This window comes from Apteryx rowi, unplaced genomic scaffold, assembly GCF_003343035.1.
Source record: "Apteryx rowi isolate R43461 unplaced genomic scaffold, aptRow1 scaffold_283, whole genome shotgun sequence".
In the NCBI taxonomy this organism is placed as follows: Eukaryota; Metazoa; Chordata; class Aves; order Apterygiformes; family Apterygidae; genus Apteryx; species Apteryx rowi.
Genome location: NW_020449230.1, coordinates 181,352 through 194,633, shown reverse-complemented (window position 1 = coordinate 194,633; position 13,282 = coordinate 181,352). Strand labels below are relative to the sequence as shown.

The 13,282-nt window shown below is 63.6% G+C and overlaps 2 protein-coding genes across 2 annotated transcripts; both read right to left on the bottom strand.

Annotated features, from left to right (window-relative positions):
- Window positions 1-1,165: 1,165 nt before the first annotated feature.
- Window positions 1,166-10,646, bottom strand: LOC112967610 (mucosa-associated lymphoid tissue lymphoma translocation protein 1-like). The gene is given in 19 exon segments (XM_026068951.1): window positions 1,166-2,605; window positions 2,816-2,950; window positions 3,061-3,218; window positions 3,523-3,672; window positions 3,743-3,870; window positions 4,446-4,520; window positions 5,045-5,222; window positions 5,603-5,806; window positions 6,098-6,133; window positions 6,375-6,422; window positions 6,792-6,888; window positions 6,978-7,070; window positions 7,072-7,156; window positions 7,451-7,508; window positions 7,590-7,743; window positions 7,973-8,103; window positions 8,604-8,770; window positions 9,189-9,381; window positions 10,572-10,646. Coding segments are annotated over 18 exon segments (2,340 nt in total). The 5' UTR covers window positions 9,326-9,381; window positions 10,572-10,646; the 3' UTR covers window positions 1,166-2,299.
- Window positions 10,647-11,829: 1,183 nt separating this feature from the next.
- Window positions 11,830-13,276, bottom strand: MRPL54 (mitochondrial ribosomal protein L54). Its single transcript, XM_026068958.1, has 3 exons — window positions 13,189-13,276; window positions 12,646-12,802; window positions 11,830-12,101 (listed from the first exon to the last, which is right to left on the bottom strand). The coding sequence occupies exons 1-3, from the start codon at window positions 13,271-13,273 to the stop codon at window positions 11,969-11,971; spliced, it is 375 nt and encodes a 124-aa protein (XP_025924743.1). The 5' UTR covers window positions 13,274-13,276; the 3' UTR covers window positions 11,830-11,968.
- Window positions 13,277-13,282: the final 6 nt, after the last annotated feature.

Below are 13,282 nucleotides of genomic sequence, written 5' to 3'. Positions count from 1 at the left end.
TTGGGGCGGCCGAGCGGGGCTGGCGCCAGTGGTGTCATCCCGCCGGCGCACAGGGCGTCCCTCGGCCTCTCCGGCRCCAGCAAAAGGCGGCCGCCGCGGGGACCCCCCCCCCGTCCCAAACCACCCTGCCCCGATTAATTGGAGCCTAATTGGGGCGAGGATCCCCCCCCCGACCCGAAAGCGAGGGCTCGGAGACGGGACCCGGCCCCAGGCGCCGCGGAGCACGCGGGGACAAGGACGGGGACGCGTCTCCCTCGGCGCGGCTCAGCCCAGTCGAGGCATCGGCACCAGGTTGGGTGTTTATGCAAATTATTCAAATGAGGTGGTTTGCATGGCTGGAGGGGAGGTGACGATGCAGCACCCAAGCCGTGCTTGGGGGGGGGCACCCGGCCGGGGTGCCACTGGCAAGGTCCCGCCACCGGTGGCCCCACACTTCTGCAAGGGGCTGGAGTTTGGGCAATGTCGGGCTCCCTCCGGTTACGTCCTCCGGGAAGGGCTAATTATCCCCAGTCGTTAGCGGCTCCAAGGTGCTTTCTCTTATTTGGGGTCTGCAAGGTGCCCTGACATGACAGACAGACCGAAACATACCCCTTTCCCAGTGAACCCCCTTGCTCAGTGCAAAAACCTTTTCAGGAAATATTTCCGGCGGGAAAAAAAAATGCCTTTTAAACCTAGAAAAACCTTAACTAGAATCAARTTAATGTTTTTTTTAACGGGAATAAAAAGAAGTTTGTTGCTCTTGGGGGGGGAAAGAAACTAAGTGTTTTGCAGGAGTTTTGTTCATCTGGAGGTTTTTTTCCTGCTATTTTCTGCTCCCAGGGGAAAAGAGCTCCGGGACAGGGCTGACCCGACCCATTACGGGCCAGTCCTCACCCATCGCCCCGGCGGGTGCTGCCAGGTGGTGATRGGTCCCCACGGCAGAGCCGCTGCGGTGACACTCCGCAGTCACTCCTGGCTGCTCCGGCCAGCACCGCCACGGCTGCCGGTGCGGAAACGTCCCTGGGGCACGGTGACCCGAAAAAGCACCTTGGAGCCTGCAGGACTGAGCGGTCCTGTGCTGCACGCGGGGACACCGTGCCCATCCGGAGAGCCCTCCCCGGTGCCCGCAGGGTCGGAGCCATCCCCTCCCCGCTAGCCCCACTCCCGCAGAGCTGAGCCATCTTCCTTGCACTTTTATTGACTTTTTTCCCCCATTTTAGACCCRAATGAGCAGTCCCTGGGCCACCCCGGCCGCAGCACGCTGGCCACATGCCATTTGCGGCATGCTGGCGCGTGTGCAGGGCTGGTAACGTGTGCATGTGTCTYGGTCCTCACCTCTTGGCGGGGAGGGTGCACATTTGGGAAAATCCAGCCAAAAAGATATTTTTTCCCTTGCTTTCAACCTCGCGCTGAAATCTCCCACCCCCTCCCTGCCCGGCCGGGGYGCTGGGGCTGGCACAGCCCTGCTGTCGGGGTCCTACTGGGAGCACTGGGATGTTCGACRTGTCTCCTTGCCTTGGCCGCTGGGATCGCCTGCTTGCAAAGCAGGAGCCTTCCTGCTCCCACCCTTTTAATCCCCCTCCCTTTGGATTTGCCCCATAATCTGATTATTTCTCTCTATTTCTCCTAGGCCTGAAAGAACCCAGTCTCGCCCCGGCGCGATGCCTCGTGCGCCGGCTGAGCCRTGGGGTTTGGGCACTCTGCCCCCCAGGCTCCCGCTGGGGCCGACCAGGGCCGGGGCAATCCCACATCCTCGGCTCGACGGCCACCCACGGATCCGGGCAGCGCCCGCGACAGCCCCGTGTCACCGATGCCCACAGGGTCTGGCACAGCTGTGCGGTGCTCAGGGACGTGGGGCTGGAAATGACCCACACGTGGGGCTGGCAAYGGCCCTGAGCATCGCCCCAGCAAAATGCCACCACTGCCCCATCCCCGAGGGCTTGGAAGGGCCCAAACACACAGCCAAAATGTTTGGGGGAGCCCCAGACCACCCGGCGCTCAGCTGCAGGCCACCCCCGGCAGCGCTGCCCGGGTGCTCGAGGCACCGCAGCCCAGACCCCTCCGCTGAGCCGCGTCCTGCCGGCGCTGGGGGTCCTGGCGGTGCCGCGTAACGAGCCCTGCACCCCGCAGCATCCCAGGGAGCCCCGGCACAGGGCAGGATGGGGCTCAGGTCCCCCCGACGCGTAGCTCCATCCTCGGCACCTCTGCTCCCTCCAGCTCCTGGCACCCCTGGCAGGACAGATGTGGCACCGATGTGGAGTGCGTGGCTGATGGAGGGGAAGGGAGCCACGGTGGGAATGGGGGGGACCACACTGTCCGTCTACAGGGAGTGCGAGCCGGGGATCTCGGGGCTCAGGTTCTCCTCGGGGGTGTTCATCCAGCGAGCATCAGCGGCCGCCCAGCTGCCCGGGGGCGAGCTGGACAGGGGGCTGCCAGAGGCCTCGGAGTCCGGCAGCGAGACGGAGGCATCCAGGTTGGGCTGGGCAGAGGCATCCGGACCATCGCCAAGCTTCAGGTTGAGTTTGGCGATGAGCGGCTTCCCCACGTTCACCGTCTGCCGCTCCTCCACGAAGTCGTCCATGCCCCGGTACTGGTACTGCAGGCACACGGTGAACACCAGCTCCTGCTGCAAAGCACCAGCAGCGTGGGTGCAAAGCTCGTGGGGACGGCCYGGACCTCACACCGCCACGGCCAGAGCCGCTTGGCCCAGCCCCAGGGCTCAGATTGGCCCCTGACTGCATGGGCAGACCCATATCAGATCCCAGCAGAGCCAGCCCCGGGGACAGTGACCAGGCAGTGACACTGTCACCATCCCCCAGCCCAGCACAGCTCTTACCCGCAGTTTCTGCAGACCACAGAGCCGGCTGTAGAGGCAGCAGGAGGGGACATCATGGCTCCAGGTCGGGGACAGCGGGCTGCCCACCTCCTCAGGGCTCTCCTTGTTGGTGAATTTGAGATCCACGTCCAGCTCCTGCCACAGACAATGCCTGGCCATGAAAATCACTGAGGGTCCAACAGGACCCCGTCCAGCACCACGTCACCAGGAGCAGACGCCCAGGGGTTTTAGAAACAAGCTCTCACCTCCGGTATGTCCGTGAGCTTGGCCTCGCACTTGGCGATGTCCTTTGGGGTGGCCACAATGCGAGTATAGATGATCATGATGTTGGAGAACTCAGCAGCAAAGCCCAGCTGGACAGTGACCCCACAGTCAAAGTGGAGGTGCCGGCTTTCCGGCAGGACTGGGGAGACAGCGAGCATGGGGCTGGGACCTTTGYGGATGCTCAGGGATGGGGCCAGCGTTTCAGCCGCTGGGGAGCAGCCGCTGTAGTGCCCTGATAGTGAGAGCAGGTCTCCCCGGAGCAGGGCCTGAAGCTCCTGTCTTGGGGCTGGCAGCTCCCACAGGGATTGGGCTGGGGGATTTCTCCTTCCCAGAGCAGAGGGGAAAGGCTGGGAGAAAGGTCCGGGGAGATGCTGCCCATCACCTTATCCCACCATCTCTTGGACCTTCCCTTCTAAGACCTCATGAGTGGCCATGACACTCACCATGGGCCTTGGCCCACTGCAGGTTCCTGACGGACGACTCATCCTGGCCCTCAGCTGGCTGGATGGGGTCCGTGAGGGCTCGTCTCTCCGAGAGGTTGCTGCGCAGCTCCAAGGCTTGACGGCCCCGGGTGATCTCCAGTGTACCCATGTCTGCAGGAGGAGGAGGGGTTTGGAGTGGACCATGAGCCTCACTGGCTGCCCCCCAYCTCTCGCCACTCACCCTCAGCCACCTTGTCCAGCAGCACTGTGATCTTCTCGTCCTCCAGCAGCCAGCGTTTGAGGAAGCTGACAAAGATGCCATTGGAGAGGTCACTCTGGCTCAGCTCGTAGGCTTCGGCATCTGCGCAGCTGGGAGAGTGACAAGCAGGTGTGGGTTCCATCACTGGGGTCCTCCTGTCCCCGTGACGTTCCTCCAGGAACCAGCCCTTGATCTGGAGCTGTGTCCCCAGCATGAGGCTGAACCCCGACTCAAGCCCCAGAGCTGGACACACCACATCCAACAGCCATGCCAGGATGAGGCAGGAGTTTTGGCTGAATCCTGAACACTTAGAGCATCATCAACCCAAATCCTCATGCTCCTGAGGACCTTTGCTACCAAATTCCCTTGGACACCATCGGCCCAAGCACCACTGTGAGCTTCTCCCTTCCCACTAAGGAATTTGGGGCCAAGACTTTCCCTCAYGCACCCCAGCATCAATGGCACTGACCAGAAGGGAGCCAGTCTGACCTGGAGCAATACTGCTTAATATGCAGCACATCTAGGTGCRGAGAAAGTCTTGGTTGGGGTGCTGGGCCCTGTCCCCACTCCAGACCATGGAGAGACATGTTCCACCAGCCCCAAAGCAAGGTAGGACCCAAGCAAGGCTGCCTGCAATCAGGCCTGCTGCCTGCATCCCTGGGGGATGGTGGAGATGGAGACCTACGTGGCATAGCCGAAGACGATGTTGGCTGTGACTTGCAATGCGCCGACCTGCGGGATGACGTCGTCATTGAGGTTCCTGGAAAAGAAGGGCTGCTGGGACCCMTGCGGTGGGTGCTGGGGCAGCCAGGGGCACCTACTGCCTCCATGGACACACCGGAGAGGTCTCTCCTGCGCCTGGGGAGCCTGCTTGCTGGGAGCTTTACCTGCAGCGAACCCACAGGGCACTCTAGTTTTCTCGGGAGCCGTGTCTCCCCAGTTCCCCCCTTCCAGGGGCTGCAGCTTCCCAAAACCCACCCTAAGCCAGCCCATACCCTGGGGCATGCGCTGAGGATCTAGGGCTGCCCAGTGCTCCACTGCACGCACCAGTTTGCCCACAGCAGGGTTTGTCAGCTTAACTGCATCAGTGACGCCCATGGCTTTGGGGGACCCAGACGAACCCATGGGGTGCCTACTGGGTGCTTACGGCCTGGATGGGACTCCAGGGTCCCTGCTGTCCTCCTCCAGGTCTCAGCACCCACTGGGGCACTCTGTTGGTGGTGAGCTCCCACGTGCCCACAACCCAGGACCTCCCGCCTTGGTTCACGGGCAGGACTCAGTCACCTCTTGCGGCACATGTCGAGCAGGAAGATGTTGAGGCCGGTGTGACGCTGCTGCATGCTCCTCAGCACGCGCTGCACGCACAGGCAGTGGGCTGAGGTGTAGGAGCTGGGCGCGTCGATGGGCACCATGAAGCTGTTGCCAAAATTCTCATAGCCATGCCCAGCGTAGTAAAGCAAACCTGACAGGGGGACGAGGACAGGTTTTTTTTTTCCTTCCTCACATGTCCCTGTTTCTCAGGACTCCTTCCAGGGCCTGGCACTCTGCAAATGTCAGCAACCCACTTTGTAATGCCAGCCCCATTCCCAGCCACCCTGGCCCATTGCGATGGMAGGGCAAGCATCTGCACAGCCTGTGTCTTTCCTCCAGCTTGGGCTGCACTACCTGCCCCTGAGCTCCTACCCTTGTTCTGGTTGAGTCCATTCCTTGCCCAGCTTCCCCCCAAGACCCCACCAGCTCCAAACCGTCCTGGTACCCCAGAGTTGGAGACACCCTGATGAATGGGGGACCCCCAGCTGTGGGCAGGCAGCAGGGGCACAGACGTGGCAGGACCCACTGTACCGTAGACGCCCTTGTCAAGGAGGAGGAGGAACTCGTTGACGGCCATCTGCATCTCAGCCTTGCACAGGTCCAGCAGTGAGACCACCTTGAAGTCGAGCTGGCGGAGGAGGCTGCTCAGCGCGTGCACGTCCACCATGGGGGCCTTCAGGTGTTTGTGGTGCAGGTAGTGCATGTTGCCGATCAGCAGGGCCACTTTGTCGGTGGCTGGCAGGACGGGAGAGGGACATGCTGGGGACAGAGTCAGGAATGCTCCCCTGTCCCCCCCCACCTGCAGAGGTGACACCTTGTTGTGCCTGATGTACCCCCACAGCACCACAGGTCCCTGCCTCTCTGCTCGGGTCTCCCCAGGGTACTATGCCCAAAGTATTCCATGCCCGAGCCTGGCTGAGAGGAGGAGACCCTGCAGAGTGACACTGGGGATTTGGGACCAGGACAGAGACAGCCCCAGTGTCACCAAACCTTTTGGGACAGGTTGTTTCCTGGAAGAACTCTTACCATACAGCTGGCCAGGGCTACAGCGCTCCAAGGCGCCTGAAAAGACAGAAACATGGGTGCCACGGCTCTGAGCACCACAGTCCCCCCAGAGAGCATCCATGTGGGCTCTCCCCAGGGGCAAAAACATGCAGAAGCCGACCCCTTGGGAGAGCCCCACTTCCCGGGAGCCAGGCAGCATCCAGCCCACCACGGCTTGCACCATCCCCAACTCCTGGTCCAGGCAGAGCTGCACTGTTCCAGGAAGGAGGAGACAAGCAGGGACAGAGCCTGCACRTACCTCCGTCCCCGTCCTGCCAGGAGCCTCCAGAGGTGAAGAGCCGCGGGCCTGTGGCAGTGCAAAGGGGGGGGTTAGGCTAGAGAGAGCTGGTGGGTGCACAGGGGCTGGGGGGCACTGAAGAGGCCAGTGGTTGGGGGGGGGGACCTTGGCATTGCATGGAGACACGCTGGAGTAACTCTTGCACTGCACCATGCATGGTSATCATCATGTCCCGTGATGGGGCTGGAGCCCCTCAATAAATGTGGGGCACCCAGGAGAGGCCACGGGAAGGCTTTACGGGGGATGGGGCGAGCATGGCCAGGACACACCACATGAGGGTGCTGGAGCAGGAGGGGATGGAGGTTGTCACCTCTTGGATGGGGCTGTCACCCCACCTGGGAGCCCGCCTCGGCCATAGGCACGGCGCCGAGCCCTCACCAATCTCCACGTCCACCTCCCGGCTCCACACCTCATGGAAGAGGTTGAACACGCGGCACGAATAGCTGCCCCTCTCGGCCGTCGTCACTAGCTTCACCTGCCAGGGACAGAGGGGAGCTGGGGGCCACCCGCTGCGAGGCACAGTCCGCGTGGCGCCAGGCTGGGCAAGGGGCTCCGTGGTGGTACCTGGAGCTGGGGCGCCCGCGCACCCTCCACGGGGCGCCGGTTCCTGAACCACTGGTACTGGGGCGGCGGGTTGCCGATGGCTCCGCACTCCAGCGCCAGCGTGTCCCCTTCGGCCAAGCGGCAGGGCCGTGGCTGACGCAGGATCTGCAGCCCCACCATGGTCGGGCAGTATCCGCTCGCTGGAGAGGAGATGAGGCACCAAATCCCTCACCCAGCCAAGGCAGGGCACACCAGAGCCCTCGTGCTGTGCTGGGGCCCTCTGGCTTGATGCGAGGATGCTCAGCACGTGGGGCAGAGCCTGGGGCTGAACCCTTCGTACAGATCCATCCGGGCTCCAAACCCCCAACCCCTGGCACCCATGGATGCTGGGGCATGCCAAGCAAGTGCTAGCCATGAGCCGATTGGCACTAGGAGGACGTGGGACACAGCGCAACCAGGGCTTGTGCATTCAGCTTCTCCATGGGCACCACCACCTCGGCAAGCCCAGCMATCCTCGCAGCTGAGCCAGGGCCCGACAGGGCGCCTGGTGCCCTACGGGAGCCAGCCCAGGGCCGGATGGGGCAAGCGATGCCCTGTGGGAACCAGCCTGGGGACGGAGATCTCGGGGCCCACCTGAGCTGGGGCTGCTGCTCTTCTYGACCTGGACGTGGGCCCACCTGGAGAAGATGAAGCTGACCCCACAGTTCACACGGCAGATGTACCAGCCGGGCTGGCCTCGCACGGTGGCCGTGTCGATCACCAGCTCTGGGGCTGTGGCTCCAGGCAGCTAGGAGACAGCAGGGAGACGTCGGGGACTGAGAAYCCAGACAGCTCAAGTCAGGTGCTCCATCCCACTCCTCTGTCCATCCTGGCATGAGCTGGTCCAGTGACAATTAGGGTGCCTTTGCCATGGATTGGGCCCAGGAGCCCCCAGGAGAACTTGCCCAAAGCCACTCTGTGTGCCAGGAGCAGGGTCGAGCCTGTCCCAGTGTCTYGCAGCCGCAGTGGGACCTCACCTCCTGCTTCCCGCAGAACCACTGGTAACTGAGCCCTGGTGGGCCGGTTGCCCAGCAGGTCAGAGACACCCGCGTCCCCTCTGTCACCATGTGCGACTCTGGCTGCACCGTGATGCGGATCATGTCTTGGACTGYGGGAGAGGAGAGAACCACTTAGGCTGGCTGAGACCTCCATCCTGCACCATCCCGCACCATCCCATCATACCTGGCCCTGTCCTGTCCCATCTCATCCTGCCCCATCCCATCACATCCTGCCCCATCCTCTCACACTCTGTCCCATCCCAACCATCTCATCCTATCCTATCCCATCCCATCACACTCTGTCCTGTCCCCATTTCATCCCATCCTGCGCCATCCCATCCCAACACACCCTGTCCTGTCCCATCCTCTCCCATCCCATCTCACCCTGACCCATCCCAACCATCCTATCACACTCTGTCCCACCCCATCCCATCATGCCATATCCCATCCTATCGTACCCCATTCCATCCCACCCTGGCCAGGGCCCCACTAGCCAGCACGAGACCATCAGCAGGAAAAGCTGCTCCTYGTCTCTCCCTGCCTTTCTTCTGCTGAGCCCCATCCTTGGTCCCACCTCCAGGCCCCATGCGACCCCACCAGCAGTCCCTACCAGCACCGCTGAGGACCTGACAGGCCTGCGTGTGCCCCATCTTGTCCAGGCAGCCCAGCAGGTACTTGAGGCTGCAGTCACGCTCGGCCAGCAGCTGCAGGAGGCACTGCGTGGGGCTGCCACGGGGCTCCAGCACCTTCAGCGAGCACATCTCCAGCTCCTCCTCGCTGCAAAGTGGCCCCAGCAGTCAGCGCCACAGGGCAGCTCCAAGGCAGCCAGGGTCCACCCCGGCTCCTGGGGAGGATGGGGACCCAGCACAGTCTCCCTCCCTGGGGTCCGGCAATGCCCMGAGGACTTGCCATCGCCTCCCACCCCAGGCTGTGGCCACAATAAGGTAAACAGGTGACGGGGGCGACTTTGTTCAGCTGCTGGAAGGGTTGTGCCCACATGCATGGAGAAGGGCTCCCAGCTCTTGCACAGCCCCGCTGCCCTTGGCTGTTGGGGGGGTTGTGCCCCATCACTGCATTTTGTCACCTGGAGCTGGGACAGGTTGGAGCCATCAACCCATCAACAGTGAGGGACAGACCCCTGGACGTGCCTCATGTGGATGGACTCAGCTGCTGCCCAAGGCGCCCACATCCCTACCTGCACTTGAAGCGTTTCTCAGCCCCAGCCACCTCTGCCAGCTTGCGCCAGCCCCGGCTGGCGTTGTCCAGGAGCTCGCAGAGCCTGGCTACCACGTCCTCGCCCAGGGAGCCGATGGGCAGGCTCCAGTCTGCCATCCCAGCCGGCTGCCCCAGTCCCAGCACCACGAGTGGTGTCACCGGCCACTGCCTGCCTAGGGGTGCAGAGGGTGTGAATCGTCACTGGAGTAATGTGACAGGCGCCTGCACACCTCAGGACATCTCCAGGAGCGTCTCACAGATGATATGGCACAGCAAGGCATTGCTCTGGCAAGCGGAGCTGGAGCAGGGTCCGTAGGGCTGGGACATGGGGTGGCTCAGGGTGAAGAGCATCAGCAAGACCCAGCACGAGTCCATCGGTGTCATGTCAGCTCCCAGCAGGACTCGCCACGTCCCAGCCGACAGCACAGAGGTGCCCGGGTGGATTGGGATGTTTGCATGGCTCTCGGGGGTGTGAGGTGCCAAGTGGGGTGGCCGTGCTCCTCTGCGGGGAGCCTGCAGGGGTTTGGTCCCCCCCCGGTCACACTGGGGAGGTGCCGGGAGCAGGGGGAAGCTGGCTGGGCAGCGCTGCCGGGTGCTGCCTGTGGGCAGCCAGCCAGGTATGCCACAAGTTCCCCCTCTGCGCCTGGAGCACAAGGGCCGTGACAGCAGCACAGGGGACTCGGATCACCCCCAGCATCCTGCAAGGAGCTAGGGCGGCATTAGCCCAGCCCTGGGCCGCAGCAACCCCTTGCCCATCACTTTGGTGGCGGCTCCGGCTGGCAGGAGGCAGCCTAAATCCTGCCAGAGCACCCAGAGGAGCCCGCCGGGGTGGGAAAGGGGAAGGGGAGATGAACCTGAGCCCCAGGGCAGGAACTGGGCACCATGCAGGCTGCATGCAGGGGACAGCAAGGAGGGCAAGCACCTAGTGCTGGGGCCAGGACCTGCCTCGGCTCCCCTCAACCCCGTGGCTCCAGCAAAGGGAGCATGGCACAAACCACCCTGCCCCTTGCGTAGAAACTGCCCTGCTCGGCCCCGGGCTGCGGGTAGCACCAGGACCTGGCTCCTTCCTTCCCCTGGGTCCCTTTCTCCCTCCCCACTGAGACATCCTGGGTGGGAGCTTGTCCCCGGGGCCAGCCCATCCKTGGCGGCAGGGTGACGCTCGACCAACGCTGGAGCCAGGGAGCAGCGGGGGCTTGAACACGGAGGGCAGAGACCTGCTTGCCCTCCCTGCCCACCTAGTGCAACGCTGGCTTTGGCGGTGCGGGGAGAGAAAGGGGTTGGGCGCGCTGGAGGATGGCGAGGCGAAGGCGAGCAGCAGCACAGGGACAGAGGGGACAGCGCCTCGAAGGCACAGGGCACTCACCRGCGGACACGGTCTGGCCCGAACCTCCAGGGCAGATCCCACCGGAGGAGCCTGCCCGGAGCCGTCAGCTCCGAGCTGCAGCTCGGCGCRCGCCGAGCCCCACGCAAAGGAAATGAAGGTTGAAAGCAAAAGCCCTCCCCACGCCGCACGGCACTTCTGCTTTCCTGAGCCGCTTCCTGTGCTGCAGAGCGTGGGCGCCTGCCAGCTGCTCGCCCGGCCTCCCCGCAGCCCCCGGGGAGAGCCTGGCACCTCTGGCCACCCCGACATCCCCAGGGTCCAGGGCACAGGGGACGCTGCCGGGCCCGTGGGTCGGGCTGTGGCTCCAACGCTCCTTCCTTTTTGAGAGAGGACACAGGCGCTTCTCAGCCAGGGCCCCCCCTGTGCAGACCGGGGCTGAGATCGTGGGCAGCAGACAGCCCCAGGGAAGCTGGTGGGCATTCCCAGGCTGAGGACACGTGGGGACAGGGCAGCAAAGAAGCCCTCACTGCTGTGCATTTGGGGGAGATGCAGCCAGGGACCCTGCTGTAACCACACAGTCCGGAAGGGGCAAGCTGGGAAGGCAGGTGTCCCAGCAACCGCAGCCCTCTGTGGTTACGTCTCCTTCGCTGCCAAGAACACACTTCTCTCCGGTGTGATGGAGACGCCTCCCCCACCGGCCCCATTTGGGAGGGTGAGTGGGAGGAGGAAGCGAGAGCACGGGGCGAGGGCGGAGGTGCTGTGAGCCCTGGGGAGGCCAGCACATGACCCTGGCAGGAGGGACCACGATGCCCCCGTTGACCCCGCTCGCTGCCCCCGCAGGCACCGTCAGATCCCCATCCTTCCCCCACGGAGGTAAACAGCCCTGGGAGCACCAGCTGCCCAGGTCCACAAACCCCCCGTTCTCAAGGGGGACACAGCGATGCCAGYGGAGGCATTCCCCACCGCCCTCCTTTGTAGACTCTTTAAACAGTTCCCCAGGTGTTGCAGCGCACAGAAGACAGAGCTGAGCTGGTGTGGCASCTTAGGTTCCTCTATGAGCAAAAAACGAAGCTTCTGTTTTAGCAACAACACCCAGAATTTGTGGCCTGATGGTAACCAGCAGCAAAGGGCATGATCAGCTGGCTGCAAATGCCACCAGCAGAACCTCAGAGCAGGACGTAGTGCACGCGCCAGGGGCAGGCCCTGGGCATGGAGGGGAGACACGTAGGTCACTGGAGAGCCGCGCGCACTGAGCTTGCAGGGTGTCTGGGCTCGCCACAGACTCAGGAAGGGACAGACATCAGCACGGCCACAGATTTATTATCAGTTTTTAGCAAGAATAAGAGACCAAAAGCAGGGGAGGGCAGCTCGGCCCAGCGCCATCCACCGCTGACATTCACTGCAGCTCCCAGCGCCCCGGAGGACTGCAGGGCTTGGGCCTACAGCTTCTTGCCCTTCTTCAGCTTGTTGCGGCGCCATGTGTTGTACTTCCGCAGGCGCCTCCAATATTCAAGCGATTCAGGGTCCAGCTCCTCCAGCTTCTTGGGGGGCTCCAGGTTCATCTTAAAGAGCCTGGGGGCAAATGCAGAATGTGTGAGGCTGCGGCAGGAAGGGGACAGGCAGGGGATGAAGCAATGGCTGTGCATCATCAGGGTGTCCAAGTCCCTCCTCCACCACAACCACGGTGTAGCCTGCTTTCGTCCCCCAGGTCTCAGGGAAGGTCTCTAGGCTGCAGACCAACGCTGGTTTCCTCTTCCCAGAACGGGGAGCAGCTCCCCATCTCTCCTACACTCATCTGCGCCTCCAGGCCCAGGCAGGCACCACTTTCTCCAGAAACTCCCGACCTGCGTGGCTACAGGGCATCAGAGGGGACAGCCCAGGGTGACACCTTTGTCGGGACTGGCACCCCAGGAAGAACGCAGTTATGAGGCCTTCCTAGAGTCCCCAGGGGTCTTGCACAGACCGGATGCCTCCACGCTAACCCTCCTGCAGGAACCCTCCGTGCCAGGTCCGGGAAACCTGCGCCCACCACACCCAGGCCAGTCCCGACCTCCAGGCCCTGCTCTAACACCGGGTCCCCCCTGCACTCGYAGCCAGGGAGCCGGGCACGACCCACCAGTCGGGATACTCAGAGTCCGGCTTCAGGGCCACCTCCGGACCCTCCTTGTAGATATTGACCCCCATGGCGTAGGTGGTGAGCATAACGGGGTCCGTGCACACCTCCGGCCCCTTCAGGTCCTCCTTTGCCACGTTCTTGCCCTTGGACTTCGTAGCTGCGGGGACAAGGGCATGGTCAGGGCGGGGGACGCGAGCGGGGACACGGACACGAGTGGGGGACAGGGGGCAAGAACACGGCGGGGGGCAGCAGCGCAGGGCAGGCAAGGAAGGGCACAGGGCAGGGGAGGAGATGGGGCAGGACGGGGCAGAGGACGAAGAGCGCGGTCGGGGAAGGGGGCGAGGGACACGGGGCAAGGCCACAGGCAGGGGACGAGGGACACGGGCCAAGGCCTCTGAGCGGGGGGCAGGGGACGAGGCCACGATGGGGGCAGAGACCGAGGGTCGCGGGGACGAGCCGCGGCGCAGGGGGTGAGGGGCACAGCCGGGACCAGGCCACGGGGCGAGAAGCCCCCGATCCCCGCGCTGCCCCGGCTCCGCTCACCCGGTTTCTTGGCGTAGGCGCGGGCCGGGCCGGGGCCGGCGCAGGTGACGGCGCGCAGCGCCCGCCCCAACACGCGGGCGGCCATGGCGGCCAT